Here is a 19,853-nt window from a genome sequence, read left to right as displayed (position 1 = left end):
CTTGGCTTCAGCTACATGTCATGGAACCATTATAATTCCTACTTTGCTATACGCTCATTTCATACCACTAGGTAGGGGGACCCAGCCCCGGACAAAGTGCAAGGAAGTGGCAAGCGGCCTGCCAGACAGAAGTAGAAAATCCACACTTCCGTTCCTATCGAGTAGAACGACTGACCTGCTAGAGTAGCGTCCCTGGCGCGCTCAACAATTGAAATTTGAGGACACATCGAATTGATTAACAACTCATGCAAGTGAAGGTATGCACTCTGGTTGACCTTAGTACACTATTGTATGGAGATCAGGCAAGATATTTCTCAAACTATGTCTGTGTTGATTGTTTGTTCTAGTAATTATTCTGACCATGCAGCTTCATCATTCAGAGATTCAGGAAGATTTTCACGTCCTCTGTGTCGGTGGTACACCTCACCAGCGGGATTGGTGTATATATAAATATCCATATCAACGCATCATACGTATATTCCTGAGGCGTCGTCAACTCAGAAAATGGATATTGAGGTATTATCCATGATTTGTGTACATTCTAGGCCATATAATTTATTATTTAACCACCTAAATAGAACCACACCCAATGAAGGACTACAAAGCTTCTCCTACTTTTCCGGTACCGGCCACAAGCGGATGAAGCACCGCCCTAGCTAACTAATCTCTTTGATCATAAGTCGCCGGCATTAGTATCAATTGATCTCTAAACGAATAACCATCTGGATACATTTTTCGTAACGGACTGAGGGTTATTGACTAAGATCTCTTCTAATTACTTCCTCAAGACTTGTCTTTTGATGCATTTCCACTAAGCGTATGCAGTAGTCATTTTACCCGTGCCAGATCATGGCTCTCGACACGCGCAACACTGGTGCTGGCTGCCCGCTAAATGCAGACCAGATCTTTGGACCTGTCGTCGTAGGACTTTGCCGCCAAGGGTGGGATTTTACCCTACTCTTTGAGCAGAGTATACTTTCAATTGCGCCAACCTCAATTTTACTCTTGGTCGTTCCATTGAGGCTGTTTTGGTTGCGGAAGTCAAGCGTGAAGAGCACGTCTATACTTTCAAGTTATGCATGGAAAGGGGTGTGTATCGATCTATATTCCTCTTACATATCAAACCTGTACTCAAAACTGTTCATCAGACTGCGGCTAGTGTTCTAGCTGGACTACAATTGGCGCTGGTAACGCTATGGTCGATCAAACCGGCCCTGCGAACTGTTGCAACCCTCCCAGCCGCCGTGTTATCCTTGATCGCAACTTTTTGCCTCATTCTGCTGTCATATATGGAGCAACAACGGTCTGTCCGGCCTTCAACTGTAGCATGTTTGTATCTCTTCGCCTCAGTGATCCTTGACATTCCTCAAGTCAGAACGCTATACCTTCGACAGGGCTCTCTGGCAATTGCCGTAGTTTTCACTCTCACCATGGCCGTAAGGGCTGCGATGTTGGCTTTAGAGAGCCAAGAGAAGACGAAGATACTCAAGGAACCGTACAAGAAATATCCGCCGGAAGCAAGACGGGGTATCTTGGACAGAAGCCTTCTTTGGTGGCTCAATCCCCTTTTCTTCAAAGGTTTTCGAAAATTACTCACACTGGATGACCTTTATCCTACGGATGATGCCTTATCTTCTCAGATGCTTCGGGAAAAGATGCAGACAATGTGGGATAAACACTGTTGGTTCCTTCTTCTTGGCTCCATCTCTTGTAGCATATTGTGCTAATTATAAGCAGCTAAGCCAGAACATCGCTATAGCCTGCCGTTGGCTTGCGCCAGATGCCTCCTGTGGCCCATTCTTCGAATAGCTCCTCCTCGGCTCGCCTTGGTTGGATTTACATACGCTCAGCCATTTTTAATTAGTTCTACGATTAGCTATGTTCAAGAACCGAAGTGGAGAGAGAACAGCAATAACGGTCTCGGACTCATTGCGGCCGCATTCTTGGTATATGTTGGAATTGCTGTAAGTTTCTTTTAGAGTGCTGAGAACCCATGTTCGGTGCTTAGTTAGTATAAAATCAGATTTGTACGCTGGGCTATAACCAACAACTTTTTCGATCAGTTACAATGCTCAGAGGTGCGCTAGTCGGGATCATATATAACAAAACTCTCACTTCGCCAGATGGCCTGCACGACGACTCTGCAGCTGTAACTCTTATGAGTACCGATATTGACAGAATAGCATTTGCTATGCAGTCGATCAATGAGACATGGGCGAGACTTATAGAAGTTGCCATTGGCATGTACCTTCTTGAAGCACAGCTCGGTGCCGTGTGTATAATACCGATCATCATCGTTGCTAGTAAGTATTGTTAGCTTTGCTTCTCTGCCTACGAACTAAAGTTTACGCAGTTTGCGGAGTGGCGAACTCTCGAATGGCCAACATTATGAGCACTAGACAAAAGATCTGGAACGGCGCCATCCAACGACGCATTGGTATGACCTCAACTATGTTGGGATCAATGAAAAATGTCAAAATGATGGGGCTCTCTGGATTTATGACTCGCAACATCCAAGAACAACGAATTCATGAGCTTGATATGGCCACGGGGTATAGGTGGATGGTTTTGAGCACTAATGTTGCCTGTAAGTATGACCAGATGTATGTCTGTGCACAATAAAGTAACGTTGAATAGCATACTGTCCAGCGTACTTTGCTCCCGTATTAACTTTTATCGCTTTTGTCATCAGGGCAAGGGTCAGTGGCTCAGGCTCACTTGATACAAACACAGCCTTTATGTCTCTTTCAATTATCACATTGGTCACCCAGCCGGCTGCCATGTTGATTGGAGCAATCCCAAATACGATCGCTTGTGTGGGCTGTTTTGAACGCATCCAGAGATATCTTCTTGCTTCAGACAGACAGGATCAAAGACAAGTATTGGACCCGCCAGATCCATCCGATCATTCGAGTGCCAGTTCTATCTCTAAAGATGGAATCGCACTACACGATATGGGGTCCAATGCTGCACTTCGCTCAGTTGTTAACCCCTCAGTGGCTGTATCACTACGCCAGCTGAGTGTGCGACCTGCACCAGGAGCGAAAATTGCAATTCGAGATATTAATGTTGATATCGAATATCGCACATTGAATGTGGTTACCGGGCCTGTAGGGTCCGGAAAGACGACGATGATGAGAGCAATTTTAGGTGAACTGCAGTATGATAGCGGGAGCGTAATTGTCTCTTCGACGGCAATGTCATATTGTCCTCAGAGTCCGTGGATTACCAATGCAAGTATCAAACAAAGTATATGTGGCCTAGGAAGTGACACCAAAAGAGACGAGAAATGGTATCAAACAGTTATGCATGCGTGTGCATTGGATGAGGATATCGCTCACTTTCCACAAGGTGATGACAGTATCGTCGGTAATCGAGGGTTAACTCTTAGTGGAGGACAAAGACAGAGACTTGTAAGTATTTCTGATCCTCAACTCGTTATATAACATAGGTATTAAGATTTCGTAGGCTCTAGCAAGGGCCGTATATGCACGCAGACAAATTGTTGTTCTTGATGACATACTGAGCGCACTAGACTCTAAGACAGAAAGACTTGTTGTTGATAGGCTACTCGGGCCCAATGGGATTCTCAAAAAGCTCGGGGCAACTGTTATACTTGTCACTCATTCAAGTAAGCCCTTTTGCACTGGAGATGGTAGGTTTCTTGTTAACGGTTGATTATAGCACGCCACTTTCAGCTAGCAGACAGAATAGTTGTCCTTAGTAAAGATGGAACAATTACGGAACAAGGGACCTTCGATGCTTTAAGGGCTAAGGACGGATTTATCAGTACTATTGGCCCTTTAACAACGGAGAGGAACTCTCATCAAGTCTCTTCCGAGCCGTCTACAAAGAAACGGCCGAAGATCAAAGGTGTCACACAAGATGATGTCACGGACCTGACCAGAAAAACCGGCGACATTGCAGTTTATAGTTATTATTTCAAGTCCATCGGCTGGCTAAGTGCTTTGTTGTTTCTCTGTAGTGCTGCATTGCTTGCTTTTGCAACGTACTTTCCGCGTGAGTAAACCTCCGGAAAAACCTACAACATACAGATGCTGATAACTACAGAAATATGGCTTGAATGGTGGAGCGACCAAAATGGAGGAGAAATAGGCAAATATATGAGCGTCTATGTTATCCTCGCAATTGCCGCTGTCGCTTTCAGAATCATGACTCTATGGTTCGTCTCTTTGTCTTCATTGCAAGACTCTCCAAAGGAGATGAGCATAAAGCTAATTTGGTAACAGGTCGGCAATTATATTCATTTCTCCAAGATCATCAGCCAAACTACATAATACTCTTCTTCAAACAACAATCAAGTAAGCCACCATCTATCCAGTTTTAGTACTTCATATACATGCTAAAGTACAATAGTGCACCTCAGTCGTATTTTTCTACGACAGATGTTGGAATTACATTGAACCGTTTCAGTCAGGATATTGGCTTGATTGACCATAATCTTCCCCTGGCCGCTGCAACTTGTGTTATTCGTAAGCTATGCATTGTAGCCTAGTTGGTCCCTATGCATGGACTAACTCTTGCAGAGGTCTTCTCAAGCATTACGCAAGCCGGGCTTATTGCACAAGGCTCGACCTTCATGGCAATAACAATACCATTCGTTTTGGTCATAATTTATGTCTTGCAGCTCATCTATCTCCGGACATCGCGTATGGAAACCGTCCATAACCCTGTTATGCAGGATAATGCTAACATTAACAACAATTAGGGCAACTTCGCTTCTTAGATCTGGAAGCCAGAAGCCCAGTCTATACACATTTTCTAGAGACCCTAGAGGGACTAGCAACGATCAGAACTTTTGGATGGCAGAAGCCGTCTTTATCAACGAATACTGAACTCATGGACATCAGTCAACGGCCATACTACCTCCTGTACTGTGTTCAACGATGGCTTACTTTGGTACTCAATCTAGTTGTGTCGGTTATAGCACTCGTTGTTGTTTCATTTGCGGTTAAGCTGAACTCTAGTACAAGCGGCGCAGCTATTGGTGTCGCTCTGAATAATGTTTTAGGGTTCACTCAGTCTCTTACAGTATTAGTTACCAACTGGACTCAGCTTGAGACATCACTGGGCTCTGTCGCGCGACTAAAAAATTTCCAAGCAACAGTCGCGTCTGAAAACAAGCCAGAAGAAATAATCGTTCCTCCATCCGACTGGCCATCGCACGGTGCAGTGGAATTCAAGAATGTAACAGCATCGTACGGAAGTCCATCATCGACACCAATCCTTCACAGTATATCCATGTCCATACAACCTGGGCAGAAGATCGGGATTTGTGGTAGAACTGGGAGGTATGTACACACCCTTGAACGTTGAGCATATAGAAGCTAATACTGCGCAGTGGTAAAAGCACTCTCCTGTCAACACTCCTCCGTCTTTTGGAAATGAACTCAGGTACTATCCTTATTGATGGGTTGGACCTTCAGACAGTTAAACGAGAAGAGATAAGGACCCGTGTGGTTACGATCCCTCAGGATCCCTTTATTATCAATGATACAGTCCGCGTCAATGCCGACCCCTCAAAATCAGTGACAGACTCTGTCATTATCGACGCTCTATCAAAGGTAGAGCTTTTAGAGACCATCAATTCTCGCGGTGGGCTTGATGCGCATATGAAGACTCAACCTCTGTCTCATGGTCAGCAGCAGCTTTTCTGTCTTGCCAGAGCTTTAATGCGCAAGAGCAAGATACTGGTCCTAGATGAGGCGACGAGCAATGTTGACGGTGCGACAGACCAGCTTATGCAAAAGATTATCCGGACTGAATTCAAGGAGCATACCATCATAACAGTTGCCCATAGACTGGACACTATAATGGATTCTGACATGGTTGCAGTATTAGATGGAGGCCGGCTTGTGGAATTTGGTCCTCCACAAGAATTACTTGAGACAGATTCACTATTCAGGAGTATGCATGGAAGGTAGGTACTAATTCTACTTCACTTAAGCAATGTTTAAGTATTTCAAAGAAAAGCGTGACTAGAATATACAGTTATTCAACTAGTTTTACGTTGGTACATTTCAGTATTGATAAAAGCTGTTGTACTTTTATATTGATTAGTGCTACCTTGTAATTCCAAAGGTTCTCAACGTATAGCAAGAGTTAATTTTGGTGGAAAGAACATCTAAGGTATTCCTACGGAATATGTGAGCCTCCGTGGTTCTTATGATAAATTAGGGCTTTACATAGGGTTAGCCCTAGCTTCCTGCCTGGACTATAACCACGAGTTAAATGTCCGTGCAATTCTAAGTAGCAGAACATGATATTTCTCTTTGTAGACTGGAAATAAATGATATAGCACAATTTATAATTCTGTTACCCCGGAAGGTTCCAATATCTGATTGCGTAAAACATGTGTACATTTCAGCATCTTTATTTGACGGAACTTGCTACAATAGCCGGATCTTCGACAAATTCCAAATACAAGAACCACCTATGTTTAGTAAACGTAGAATGGACGGGGTTGCCCTTTTGTGTTGCAAGTTGTCCGGTGCATAATGCGGGTTTGATCGTCTGGCCACGTCTCACGTCGGTGCATTGTACAGCGATTATCCCAAATAACGGTATCACCAGGTTGCCATTTTTGATGCAACTGGAACTCCGGTTTCTCTACATAGCTCAAAATTTTGGCTAGGATTTCCTTGCTTTCCTCCAAGGGCAGACCGACAATCCAATTTTTTTCGTGCTTGCTTTGACCAACGAAAACTGCCTTGCGGCCACTTTCCGGATGAGTACGAATGATTGGATGGCGAATGTGTTCCCATAATCGAAAGTCATCCGTTTTTGGTGCCTCTTTACCTTTACGTAAATTACCGTGTCCATTGTAGACGGTATCGAATTGAATAAGCCGGCCCTCAATGGTCGAGCGTAGATCCTCAGGCAATGCGTCGTATACAGCATACATATCTGCCCAATATGTGTCACCCCCGGTTTGCGGTAACTCCATTGCACGTAGTATCTCGCCTACCGGTGGATATTCCCAAAACCAACTATCAGTATGCCATTCCAGTTCCACATTGCTCCCAGCACCGGAAGGCACGCCGTTGATGAGGTTAGTCATTACGGTGACCTTCTCATCGTCCTTGTACGTTGTCGGCGCTCCGTCCTCTTCTCTCTTGAGGAAGCTACCAATCAACTTAGTCAACTTGAGTTGATGTTCGTCAGTGAGGTCGTATCCACGAAAGCGCAATATGCCGTATTTCAGCCATGCACTACGGAGAGCTCCAACTTGATGTGAGGGCATGGTATCAAAATCGAAACCAAGAACGTCGGCCCCAGCACCGACTTTGTTGGCGACGATAGTGAGGTCACGGCGTTCGGCGTCTCCAGACATTTTATCTAGAGCTTGAAGGTGAAAGATGAGTGTACGAGCGTAGGACTTGTGCTAGAAGCTTCCGGAATAGACAAGTATAGCCTTTATCAACTTGCCTTGTCAGTTGCAATGACGATATTCCACAACATGTAACTACTGTTCCACGCGTTAGAAAGCCAACTACATTTATGTCCACGGACATTATAACTATGTTGCCGGATTATCCACGTTGAATTGTGAATTGGAGGGTCGGCAAAATCAATCCGACGGCCTCTACAACTACATATCAGCCTACTATAAATTAGCGGAAAATGTATACTAAAGAAGGGATAAGGCCGGTTCATGAAGCTTTCCTCTCTGTAATTTTTAAAAGGATATAGAGCACGAAAGGCCATCGAATGTTTCCTATTTTTAACCTCTTACCAAAATGACAAATCGACTTGTATGTAGGCAATCCGAAGTGGCACCACATATAGTTCTCGTGGGCTTGATCATAACTCACTGTGAATAAGGAGATTGTTTGCATTTCTAGAGTCCAAGCCCAAATGTTGCGTAACAAAATGACTTTTCTGTACGGACAATTTTAACCTGCCGGCTAGAATTCTACAGATGTTAACCCTGTCTACATGGCCAAAGATAAGCCGGCAGATTTCTAGCGGACGGCAGCCTATCACAAGGTCCGTACCTCGATCGGGGACTTCATAGAAGCTGAGTAGGGTCGCGGCTACCCAACTACTCTGTTCTTTGCTCTTACGACTGGGGCATCTTTTAAGGCGTGCAAGCTGTAGATCCGATTCAGTATTGAACTGGCAATGGGAGCCTGTTTAAGAAGAGCGAAGATATAATCTGATATAGCATCTAACAACGGATCGCTCTGTGGCTCTACTACTTAAACACAATGTACGAGAAGCAATATCAATATCTATATTCGTATTCCCTCCAGTTGGTCGATGATATCATATAGTTTTGAAGCGGTTTTCATCGATCTTCTCGTGTCCATCTCTGAGGTGGTATTCAAGGCATCATCTTTAAATGCCACAAATGACTGTTCACGTCTAATGGCTATGCGTAAGTCTTGCATGGCCCGAATCAGACTTTCTAAAACGTTTGATAGTGCGAAGAGACGCCTGCGTAGTAAATGGATCAGCACAAACTTTCTATCGTCTCCAACGAGTAGGTGTCGGCCAACAAGGATACGCCAATGGCCCTTTTCCGGACTCGGACTCGTCGGAATCATTACCACTGGGTTCTGTTCACTCGCAATAGATTTCGGCGAAGGTAATTTGTCCTGCGCTCCACTGCTTCCGCTTATGTCAGATCCACTGCGCTCATGTGATATTGGCTGATGAGAATTGGGCATAAATCGAGCATTTAGGTAGGGGGGCTGACCCCATTCAAGGCGGTCGGGCTTCGATGGTGTCGGTAGTTGTTGTTTTGATAGAGCGGATATATTAGTACTATCAGCAAATTCCACATTGCACAATTGCTGAAGCAAGTCTACCACGTCCGCCATTGCGTTGGAGAGCAGTTTCAAGGTCTCGCCCTGTCGGGATTTGCATACATTGCACTGTATGGCAACCGGCACAATCTCGCGCAGTTGCACTTCAAGATCAAGTGTAAGATCCATTCCCCCAGGGTACATGTTACCTTTCCTTATACTCAGAGTAATGCTGAGGGCAGATTCAAGACAACGACATGTATTGTGCTGAGCCTGTGGTGGAAACTCATTCAAAAAATCCCATGCAGAGACTCCTGGCATATCTTCGTCATATCCAACATGAGGAAATGTTGATTGACCAGGTTTTATATGCTGAGCAAAGTTTCTGGATAACGAGCTAAATATTCGTATCAGTATTTTTCTCTGAGTTTATGGAGGAAAATAACGCACATTGATTGCTTATCTGCATCTGAATCATCTAAATTTTGCTGCGAAGTCGGATCTGCTTGCTGTCGCACGTTGTTCGTCATTGAGGACGACAACGATGAGCGCATTTTTGTAAGTTCCATGTTGTCAAAACATGAGTTGAAGAAGTCTGAAGATACCAATTGCACTTCAATCAGTATAACAAGTCACTACTTTTGATGGTGATTTGTAGAATGGGCCTCTATACCTCGATCATTAAGATCAGACATAACTCCATGGATAGGAGGAAACACAGAAGTCTCTACGTTCATAGTCTGTGTTCGGGCAATGCTAGGCGTCGTTGTAAGACTTGCTTGGCTTCTTTCCTGGTCCACAACACTAGGCGGGGGAGTCTGCTACTCCATTGTACCACAAGTCAGCGCAATTTCTGTGACATTAAAACATAAAACAAATCATGCTACGTACATCTGAGATAATTGTGTCATTATCTGCGTCGATATCAACTTCAGTCCAGTCAAGACTGTAAAAGTTGTTTTGGGGCTGCGCAACATGAGTACTTTCGCTGCTTGGTTGAGATGCTTTCGGAATACGCTCCTTGGACCGCCTTATTTGTGAAGAGGAGGTTGGTGAAGTCGGCTGTGCAAGGCGCCGTGGCCTACCTATGCGTCGAGAGATGCTATAGTGACAGGGGATATTCTGCGTGAGGCATCTCGCACAAGAAGGTCTCTCACGGGAGCACCTAGTCTTGATTGCTTGACAGGCATCGCAAGTTTGTCGTAGCTTTGATGTGCTGTTTGTACCAGAAGCTGTGGAACTCATGGCAGTTGCTGTTGTAGTTGGCTTGGAAGGACTAGCCTCAATAGCATTAGTTGACATCGTAGGTTGTTAAACACTCGTATAGAAGAATGATGAGCAAGCGAGGCACTCAAACTATATGAATACGAGCTTGGCATTTCTTCTCATTGACTTCTGAGTGTCTCTTCTGCTTCTGTAATGCGGAAAACCTCGTATAAGTAGATAAAAACATCGCCAAGCAGACGCCAAAAGCTTCAAATCATATTCAACAAGTGGTAATGTCTTTTCCTGGTTCCTCGTGCAGAATGAACTTCAAGTACAGTGCTGAAGGAACCAATACTGGTCCACCGTACTATTAGCAATCTATTTTTACTTGCCACTGCCCCATGTCTCGCTCGATCGTTGCCAATCATTATGAGAGTTCGTTACGGCCCCATACATGAAGGTTGGCGATAACGGACAAATAGTAAGCCCTGCTCTACCTGCATGTAGATGATGAATTTGAGAACGATATCGTAATATCTGCTAGTGTATTCAGAAAACTACTGTATACAGTAAGCAATAGTCCAGGGAGGGGAGAGGGAGGGGGCAACTATTAGGCTGTGGACCGGAAACTGCCCGTTGTTCGTTATATCACAAATTTGCCGCATGGAACTCCAACGCTGTGTGTAAAAAAAAGCCATGTTTCCTCATGACGTTGATCGAATATATAGAGCACTCTTCTATTTAGTTGTTTGTGTTGAAACAGCGTTTATGATGAATACTTAGGGTTATTTCCAAAGGCCTCAAAATACATTCAATCTATCAATCTAGAACTCACAAATAATTGACAAAGTAAACTGTCAAAAAGAGCGCCAAGACGGGATCTCCAGGCTGCATAATTACGCCCTTCGACTTTTCAAATTAGTTACGTATTTGTAATCATTGTACGTATCTCCCTAACATACAATTACCTCGCGTAATCTGCATCTGTACTAGTAGGGCGATCACTAGTCAGCCTATTTGAAGCTTAAACGCGCTCAACGAACCATTTGTCCTTTTTTTCAAGCGAAGACATCACAATATTTTAGTATGGAGTCTGGCTGGGCGTCCACTTTCCAGGTGCGTGTTTGAAGGATCGCACCCCCTCTTTTATGCCCGTTTAGGAACTTGTAGTCACATACTGCATAACATAGTGATATTCGGATCCTGCCACACAGTGCGCTCATACAGGATAAGATTCCACCGGTGCCTTTTTAAGGGCCTCGACTGGCCAGCCGGTCATCGATTTCGGCAGAGAGAATTAGAAATACTGACCAGTACGCCGCTGTGGGCTCCGAACCGTCCGACTACCTGCTAATCGGAAAATTCATATCAAAGGATCACCAAACACTACGGATACTACGTGACTAGTAGCGCCACCTTGTGCTCCGCAGTGAAAGGAAACCTGCCGTCTGATGCTATTTTCCCGGCAGCTTTCGAAACCCACCCATCATGGAGATATTGATTATGGTCCAGATTTGTATATCTGGTGCAAAAGTGACCGACCCCGACTACTCCGTACTAGAATAATATCGGCACGTCAGGTCCGGCAATATTATATCCATTGTAATTCACATGACCCTAATATGGAGACGCGGAGATAAGAGATAACCGGACGGAATTTAGAGGAATATAATAGGAAACTATACATTAGTCTTCACTTACTATCCGATCAACACTGTTGGGAGCACTTATGGCGCTATTAAGCCTGGGGAAAGCCCGATATTCAGATATGTGTGTTATATGGGGCGATCCAAGCATTGCCTATAGATGAAGTGGGTTTCCCTTGAGGATCTAGCCCATCAGAACTTATACAATGTCTGGAGACTGGCATCGACTTGAGTTGGTCCTCTGTTGACGTAAAAATGTAACCTACAAGAATGTAACGTACGCGGGTAGGAAGATAATGGCAAATAGATAAGTAACTGGCACACTATGGACAACTGATGATTACAGTAAGATGTATCACTGAGAGAATTCCCCAGCCTCGCAGGGAGGGTTATACGTAGATGATGGCTTCAGTCGTCATAATCTAATGCTGAATTGGCGGATTCGATATTACCTGATACAAGAGAGTAGGCAAAAATGCCAAAGTACGACGGTTTATGTGTAATCTTCTACAATTATCAATGTATATCTCATATCTCATCAGCAAAGAGTAATAATATAGTCTAGAGAAGTAATGCATTTGCGGAATCTCGGAAGAATCCATTGGCACTTGAAATTGTCTAATTAAGTAATGTTTGACTAAGCTCATGCACGGCGTTGACTCGCTTACGATCACGTACAAGCCCACTCGCCTACTCGAGAATCAACCCCATAGCTCTTCTGATATTTCCAGAGTATTTGTTTGTTTTTTTGCGTATTGCTGAGTACTTGTAATCCATGGGTTAACCAGCACGTACATTATGACCTTCCTGCTCGCCCTCGCCACGAGCTTAACCTCACTTTCTTAGGTAGAGCTAGGTCTAAGTCTCCTCTCTTTCAAGTATTCATAGTCTTCCATTGCAGCTTCGACCCATTCAACCATCTTCTCACCAATCAATCCGCCAAACTCTTGCTTCCATTTCTTCCTTTCAACTGCAAGATCCAAATTCTTTGCCATCTTATCATTCATCACCCCAGACGAGCTCATAATTGTGCCTAAGAAACGCTGCAGTCTAGAATTTCCACCCATCTCAAGCTGCTTTTCGCTTGCAGGTGACCAATTCCAGTGCAGTTTCTCAGTATCAAGGCCGATGTGGTGGGCGTAGTCAATGACAACTTCATGCGAGCTAATAACATCATCGGATTCGACCACAAGAGGTTCAATACCCTTGGAGACGTAGAAATCGTATAGATGATGCATCCAATGGAACGTCATTGAGTGATCAAGCTCATCCACGAGGGCCGAGGCCTCGAAATTAGTTTTTGGCATGCCCTCGCCGATGTAGGCCCTCAAAAAGGACGGAAAGGTAAGTGCTGGGTGACGTATGAGAAATGTAGGGGTAAATGACAGGAGGAACTCATCCGAGACAACTGTCTGGTTCAATGGTGATGGATTTGGGAGCTCAACTTCACCACAGGATCGTCCAAATTGCCATTGCTTGCGCAATTCAGACAGAGCTTCAGTGCCATCAGCCCTCTCTTTATCTGCACGTTTATGTGGATGATAGTTGGTCACTGAGACAGGATCAATCATGAAGATAGCATGCTCCTTGATAAAGACAAACTGTCCATTCTTCTCAGCTTCGTCTATCCATTTTTGCAAGTCAGAAATTGATTTCTCGTAGAGTTCTCGGATGGCTGAGACCTCGTCATCAGTCCACGCGGTGGTTGCCTTGTGGCGAATCTTCAGTTCTATCGCCTTGTAGACTGGGGTTTGGAAGAAATAACCACCCTTATCACTAGGAGGGACATTCTGCTCTTTGACGTTCAGAATCTTCACTAGGAGGTTGGAAGTAACGCGAGGGTGGGTAAATAGGTAGACTCGACGAGGTTCCTTTGTAGATAAGCCTTGGGCCATTGTTTGGGAGCAAGGCTTCGTTGTGATGTTAGAAGGTTCAGACAAATTCATACCCCACACTACCATCTGTCGATAGAAAGTGAGTCTGTAACCTGTTTATATTGCAAGTTGGGGTGGGGCAACACCTTGGAGTGAAAATAAGCGAGATGCACCCAGGTGCTTTAGGTTAAGATAAAGAATGTAACAACACAAGAATAATTTAGATATTATAACATTCACTGGTACTAATTGCTGAGTCACTATCTCACAGAACTAGTATTATATAGTGATCTGCTCTGTAGTCAACAAACCACCCTTCCTAGAGGGTGAATTAAGTGATTATGCATATTTATAACCATTTGCTGATAAGTTTCCATCACACCCTAGGGCTGGGTGACAGATACTGGCAGTTTAGGGTGGCCCAACGCGTTTGGTTTAGACATAGTATTTTTGGTATGAACTTGAAACAGTGGTACGTATTTTTAGTTTGTGTCTAGACCCACTAACCCCACTGGAGCGGGAGCCCTAGCGGCTCGGTCTTGTACCCGAAACTTAATCGAAGCAGATAAAGTTAGGGTAATTATTAAATTTCATGTGTTGTAAACGCATTACTGATTCCAAAAACAGTTTTTCATTTCCCTAGTTGAGTGTAGTTCATACAGATGTACAATTCTGAATATAGTAATGGCACAGCGTTCATCTTTTAGGATATTGTCTCAGGCTTAGTTTGATATTGGCCTCGATGTACGTCATACTAAACATGGAGAAGAAGCAAACAGAATTTTTAATTTTCGTATTAGTTATCATATCACCTAATTTAAAAATAATTATTCCCACATGAACTCGCTTCTGGCTCAGCCTCTTACTTTTCTGTCTTTCGAATGAGTTAGTAGTCAATTTGATAGTCCCTTGGACCGTCGTCCTGTCAGCTAGACTGCCTATCGAATTGACTATACGATTTATTCCCATATTTTAATAACGCTCGAATTGCGTAGGATTATCTCGTCTGCCACAGCACCAACTTGTATTATGGCCTCATCTTCTGGAATACTGAACGAAGTCTCAAAACCCGTGCGGTTCACAGTTGCTACTTCCTGCAACGACGAAATCGATTTTCCTGCAAAAATAATCCATTGTGTTGTCCGTGTGTCACCATTCCAACTTACATATCCCTTGCTGTTGGCAATCGTTACAGCTGGTCCATAAACTCCCGGCGTTGCCTCCCAACCTTGCTTATAAGCACGGTAGGACATCTCGTAGACCGTCGAGTTAGAAAAGTTCTTCAAACTGTTCTGTACAGGGAGGTCTCCAAATTGAACAATCATACGGACATCGCCGGCACTACCAAATTCCTTCATTTGAGGAACGTCTCCATAATCCACGAACCAATTATTGTTCTCCAGCTGGGTAAAATCGCCCTGGGAGATAGAATACGTCTGATCTTCTATATCCTCGTATGCGCCAATTAATTTGACCACGTGATTATCGAGGTCAAGGTAAAGTAACAAGCCCCTCGATGGATACGTAGGGGTCTGACTGTTGAAGTTGTTGAAAAGTGATAGGACGAGTGAAGAAGGTGTTACATTATAGACTCGAGCATCATGCTGCCATGCCTATTTGGTTTGAGTCATATATCTAGGATATAGTTCCTGTATTGCAGATTTAAGGGAATGCTCACAAATTCTGCTGCGCTGGGAAGCGAAAAGTCACCACCTGTCGAACCCTCAAGTATCCAATCGATACCGCCTGTCGAATTGATAGCGTAAGAGGACCATGTTGTCCTGCTATTGGTCAAATAGCCCTCGCCTAATACATCTACTGAGTTCATATGAAACCAATCAAATGGATTTGACCTTGACAATCCATCAGTACCCGTTAGAATGGCTTTAGTGGTGTTAATCGGAACGTGGTCAAGCGCCCTCCACTTGAAGAGGATTTCCATGGTGGCGATATCAATTTCCAAAAACATGTCATCATTAACCCAGCCCACTGCTGGGCCTCCGACAGAGGTCAGATCTGCAGTTGTAATGTTAACAACTGTGACTAGAATGGTTCCACGAGGTGTAATAAGCGACTCATGGGCATTGAGAGAGCATCCGCTTGGCGAGCCATCGGGGGCAATAAGATTCAAATCTGGGCATATGTTGTATATTTCTGTATACGTGTCGTCCAGAATTGATACATTTCCATATGTGAATGGGGTAACCTCATCAACCACCGCAGGAGCTTGCCAAAATGACAGGACGGGTGTGCCGTTCAGGGACTGTACAACAAGATTTGCAGAAGACACATTTGGGCCACTCCAGACGAGATCTCCACAGTCTGTCATGATCACAGGACTATTCTGTCGCGGACCCTGAGGAGTGAAGACAAAGAACCCCTCTGCAAGCTCCGCTCCGGTTCTGTTAATATCCAGCACCGGTGGTTCGAATGATTCTGTTCGAAAGGTTTGATATGGCCAAGCGCCTGAGGTAGCCTGGACAGATGCAAGGCCTAGTATACCCCAGATCGAAATCGAGACAAAAAGCTTTGGCATATTCACTACTTGACTTTGTTTCCAGCGAGAAGAACTGTAAACTTGGAATGTGAAGGTGGCACAGGGGTCAATATTGGAAAGATCTGCGAGGTGGCAGAGGGAGAAAGCCCTCACTTATGGAATGCGGAATGTCCATCATCTCTACGCAAGCTAATAAGCACTCTTACGAATAGAATGATTTTGTGAAATTTTAATAATATTCAATCAAGCACCTCAGCCGTCCGTGGGCATTGCATGGGTGCTTTTGAGGATTACTCTAACTACCTATAAGCCGGTCATAATATGACTGCTAGGTACAGGGATTTTCAAGGCTGCACACTCCATACACCTACCGAAGTAGGAATATACCTAGTTATATATGACTGTAGCATCCCCTGTCAGCACATACATAACTCGTAATTACAGGGATCAACGGGACTATATGCCGGTTAGTTACCTAATCGCGACTGGTGTCTTGCAATAACTATCCCGTCTGTCGCGCGATTACTCATAGTCTATGCTCAATGCAATTAAAACGCTTACGCTATCATTCTATACATAATAGTCCCAAGGTAATCCAACTATAGTGAAGGAAACCAGCCGGCGTATCAGCTACTATCTTTCACTAGCATCGTACTATATATTCATTCAGGACACCATTACCAATTAGTTTCCAAATATGAGTAATCACGACGGTAGACAGCTGAGAGTTACCCCCCGTATAGCCAAATCGGCGCGCTTACAGCGGTAAGACAACAGGAAAGGACTTTGCCAACTTGGTTTTCGCAGAAACCCACGTCCAGGACGTAACCAGTTCGTCGAAATTTACGTACTGCGATCGACATTCAGGGCGGACTTTTCCAGCTCATATCACATATACAAGTAGAAAATAAGAAAAGATTTCTTTGGCTCAATTTATGCATTAGATATCAGTCTATCAAACCAGGAAAAGTAATTACTTCCACCTGTGGTTAGAAACCAGTTATAGTGAATATCTGAACGAGAATATACACTTATATATATCCAGGTCCACAGGGGCACCCAGGTAACAGTAGAATACTTTAGTTACAATGAAAGAAAAACGAGGTGTCGGATGAGTACAGATATAAACGTTGTACGTATTGCTCATCTTTGCATCCCTTTTAAGTCAGAATTAGGGCTTGAGGGCCTAACCTTGGAAAGCGGGGCATAATTTGCGGCCTCGGCGCCTGAAGAATCAGCTCCACTATCACGGCTGACTAAGCCATTTATCTCCCTAAAATAACGTAATTCACCACCGAAGCGGCACCACTACCGAGCCGGCATTTTTTCCCGAGCGCGTACACGATATTGATTTTATATTATTCAACACGTCAAAATGCCACCAATTCGCAATAAAAACCGGAAAAATTTAGATGAGCAAGAGGGACGAATCTTATTAGCAATTTCCGATTTACAGAATGGCCGAATTCAACGTGTAGCTCAAGCTGCAAGGATTTACGAGATCCCCCGGACAACTTTACAAGATAGACTCAATGGTATTCAACAAAGATCTCTCGTACGCGCCAACAGCCATAAATTGACTCAATATGAAGAGGAATCGCTTGTCAAATGGGTGCTTGATTTAGATCGACGTGGATTACCCCCCGGCATTCTCTTGTACGAGAAATGGCTAATTATATACTTTCACAACATGGCAAACCACAAGTTGGAAAAAATTGGATAACTAAACTGATTAAACGCCGTCCAGAGATCGATTCCAAATTCGCAAGGAAATACAACTACGAACGTGCTAAATGCGAAGATCCAAAGATAATACAAGAACATTTTGATCGCGTACAAGCTGCTATATCTGAGTACGGCATCTTACCGGAAGATATATTCAACTTTGATGAGACTGGCTTTGCTATGGGACTCTGCGCAACTGCAAAGGTTATTACTGGAAGCGATCGATATGCTCAGCCGAAGCTTTTACAGCCTGGAAATCGAGAATGGGTGACTGCAATTGAGGCAACAAATTCAACTGGATGGGCTGTGCCTTCGTACGTGATTTTCAAAGCAAAGAAAAACGTACGAGAAGGCTGGTTTGATGATCTTCCAGATGATTGGCGAATCAATATTAGCGATAATGGCTGGACTACAGATCAGATAGGATTAGAATGGCTTAAAACCCATTTTATTCCCTATATTAATGGTCGTACGGTTGGAAAATATCGAATGTTGATTCTTGATGGCCATGGAAGCCATTTGACTCCAGAATTTGACCATATATGTACTGAGAATAATATTATTCCAGTCTGTATGCCACCTCATTCTTCGCATCTCTTACAGCCTCTTGATGTTGGCTGTTTTGCTGTTTTAAAGCGACATTATGGGCAGCTTGTTGAGCAACGAATGAGGCTTGGTTTCAATCATATTGATAAAATGGACTTCTTAACAGCATTTCCACAGGCTCGTACAGTGGCATATAAAGCTCAAACTATTCGGAATAGCTTCGCAGCCACTGGATTAGTGCCTTTCAATCCAGATCGAGTTATACAACAGCTTAAATTCGATTGAAGACACCAACCCCCCCTCCAAGTCGATCAAGCAATACGGCATCATCCTGCTTACAAACACCTCAAAATATACGCCAATTTATACGCCAGTCGACTACAATCAATAAACGTATAAATGAGCGTACAGAAAGCAACCAAAATCAAGAAATCAATCAGGCAGTTGTACGGTTGTCAAAAGCCTACGAAATGATAGCGAATGATGTTTTACTCGTACGGAAAGAGAACTACGATTTACGAGCTGCACATGAGAAAGAGAAGCAAAAGCGCCAAAAATCTAAAAAGCAAATATCTATTGAGCAAGCGGTTACTAAAGAAGAAGTGCAAGCGCTCGTACAAGGTCAGGTTGAGGCATCCCATGCTGTTACTACTACTCCGGCTGAGCCGGAGCTCCCAGCTTCTCAAGCAGTCGTACGCCGCCAATATCGCTGCAGTGGTTGTAACGTTATGGGGCATAGAATTAACCAATGCCCTAGTCGTATTAGTAGTTAGATTTTTGTATATAATTTGTATGTGGCTTTGAAAATTGGGATTTGAAATCAATATCGCGTACGCGCTCGGGAAAAAATGCCGGCTCGGTAGTGGTGCCGCTTCGGTGGTGAATTACGTTAACTAACGTAATCGGTAAGCGATCCGGCCACGTAAGCGATCCGGCCACCTCTCCGGAAAATAACTCTCTATATTGATTTACAACATTACAACGCGTTAAAATGCCACCAATTCGAAAAAAAGACCCTCTAAAATCAGCTCAGAATGAGGGGAAGATCGAATTAGCTATTTCCGATTTAAAAAATGGAAGAATTCGCAGTATTCGTGAAGCTGCAAGAATCTATACAATCCCTCGTACAACTCTCCAAGATCGACTACATGGAGTACCATTTCAACATGCGATACGTGCTAGCAACCATAAATTAACCCAATTTGAGGAGGAATCACTTGTCAAATGGGTGCTTGATTTAACTAGACGTGGATTACCACCCCGGCACTTTCTTGTACGAGATATGGCTAATTATTTTCTCTCACAACGTGGAGATCAACGGGTTGGAGATAAATGGGTATATAATCTTGTTCAACGTCGCCCAGAGATTGAATCCAAATTCTCACAAAAATACAACTACGAACGTGCCAAATGTGAAGATTCAAAGATTATACAAGGCCATTTTGACCGCGTACGAGATATAATATCTGAGTACGGCATCTTACCAGAAGATATCTATAATTTTGATGAGACGGGCTTTGCTATGGGACTCTGCGCAACTGCAAAGGTTATTACTGGAAGCGATCGATATGCTCAGCCAAAGCTTCTA

The 19,853-nt window shown here is 43.9% G+C and overlaps 7 protein-coding genes across 7 annotated transcripts in view, besides 3 other annotated features; 3 read left to right on the top strand and 4 right to left on the bottom strand.

The window, feature by feature from the left end:
- Nucleotides 1-849: 849 nt before the first annotated feature.
- TSTA_125450 (multidrug resistance protein, putative) lies at nt 850-5,945 on the top strand (the record flags this gene model as incomplete). Its single annotated transcript, XM_002482778.1, has 14 exons — nt 850-921; nt 1,149-1,680; nt 1,738-1,964; nt 2,024-2,303; nt 2,354-2,587; nt 2,638-3,413; nt 3,469-3,631; nt 3,685-4,020; nt 4,072-4,183; nt 4,251-4,322; nt 4,378-4,493; nt 4,548-4,670; nt 4,730-5,312; nt 5,363-5,945. 14 exons carry the CDS (start codon nt 850-852, stop codon nt 5,943-5,945), a joined length of 4,209 nt encoding a protein of 1,402 aa, XP_002482823.1.
- Nucleotides 5,946-6,268: 323 nt separating this feature from the next.
- On the bottom strand, nt 6,269-7,374 carry TSTA_125440 (alpha-ketoglutarate-dependent taurine dioxygenase, putative). Its single transcript, XM_002482777.1, has 2 exons — nt 7,167-7,374; nt 6,269-7,145 (listed from the first exon to the last, which is right to left on the bottom strand). The coding sequence occupies exons 1-2, from the start codon at nt 7,352-7,354 to the stop codon at nt 6,461-6,463; spliced, it is 873 nt and encodes a 290-aa protein (XP_002482822.1). The 5' UTR covers nt 7,355-7,374; the 3' UTR covers nt 6,269-6,460.
- Nucleotides 7,375-8,255: 881 nt separating this feature from the next.
- Nucleotides 8,256-10,433, bottom strand: TSTA_125430 (AflR-like C6 transcription factor, putative; the record flags this gene model as incomplete). Its single annotated transcript, XM_002482776.1, has 5 exons — nt 8,256-9,168; nt 9,222-9,366; nt 9,445-9,592; nt 9,663-10,047; nt 10,366-10,433. The coding sequence occupies 5 exons, from the start codon at nt 10,431-10,433 to the stop codon at nt 8,256-8,258; spliced, it is 1,659 nt and encodes a 552-aa protein (XP_002482821.1).
- Nucleotides 10,434-12,273: 1,840 nt separating this feature from the next.
- Nucleotides 12,274-13,749, bottom strand: TSTA_125420 (uncharacterized protein). The gene is made up of 2 exons (XM_002482775.1): nt 13,644-13,749; nt 12,274-13,584 (listed from the first exon to the last, which is right to left on the bottom strand). Exon 2 carries the CDS (start codon nt 13,582-13,584, stop codon nt 12,466-12,468), a length of 1,119 nt encoding a protein of 372 aa, XP_002482820.1. The 5' UTR covers nt 13,644-13,749; the 3' UTR covers nt 12,274-12,465.
- A 707-nt stretch (nt 13,750-14,456) lies between these two features.
- Nucleotides 14,457-16,033, bottom strand: TSTA_125410 (uncharacterized protein; the record flags this gene model as incomplete). Its single annotated transcript, XM_002482774.1, has 2 exons — nt 14,457-15,110; nt 15,176-16,033. 2 exons carry the CDS (start codon nt 16,031-16,033, stop codon nt 14,457-14,459), a joined length of 1,512 nt encoding a protein of 503 aa, XP_002482819.1.
- Nucleotides 16,034-17,326: 1,293 nt separating this feature from the next.
- On the top strand, nt 17,327-19,038 carry TSTA_125400 (pogo transposable element, putative; the record flags this gene model as incomplete). The annotated part of the gene is made up of 3 exons (XM_002482773.1): nt 17,327-17,650; nt 17,764-18,523; nt 18,553-19,038. The coding sequence occupies exons 1-3, from the start codon at nt 17,370-17,372 to the stop codon at nt 19,036-19,038; spliced, it is 1,527 nt and encodes a 508-aa protein (XP_002482818.1). The 5' UTR covers nt 17,327-17,369.
- Nucleotides 17,415-17,639: a mobile genetic element.
- Nucleotides 17,636-18,529: a mobile genetic element.
- A 205-nt stretch (nt 19,039-19,243) lies between the features above and the next one.
- TSTA_125390 (uncharacterized protein) overlaps nt 19,244-19,853 on the top strand; it is a gene marked incomplete at its 3' end in the record, with an annotated part of 1,150 nt that continues 540 nt past the window's right edge. The window contains exon 1 of the mRNA XM_002482772.1: nt 19,244-19,811. Coding sequence (XP_002482817.1) covers nt 19,257-19,811 — 555 coding nt within the window. The 5' untranslated portion in view covers nt 19,244-19,256. The remainder of the gene's footprint in view (nt 19,812-19,853) is intronic.
- Nucleotides 19,302-19,826: a mobile genetic element.

This window comes from Talaromyces stipitatus, genomic scaffold, assembly GCF_000003125.1.
Source record: "Talaromyces stipitatus ATCC 10500 scf_1105507295555 genomic scaffold, whole genome shotgun sequence".
NCBI classification, from domain to species: Eukaryota; Fungi; Ascomycota; class Eurotiomycetes; order Eurotiales; family Trichocomaceae; genus Talaromyces; species Talaromyces stipitatus.
This window is presented reverse-complemented; position numbering and strand designations above follow the sequence as displayed.

Bases quoted from the DNA above. Each gene is read 5' to 3' on its own strand.
- TSTA_125440 (XM_002482777.1), bottom strand. From the start codon at position 7,354: ATGTCTGGAGACGCCGAACGCCGTGACCTCACTATCGTCGCCAACAAA.
- TSTA_125420 (XM_002482775.1), bottom strand. From the start codon at position 13,584: ATGGTAGTGTGGGGTATGAATTTGTCTGAACCTTCTAACATCACAACG.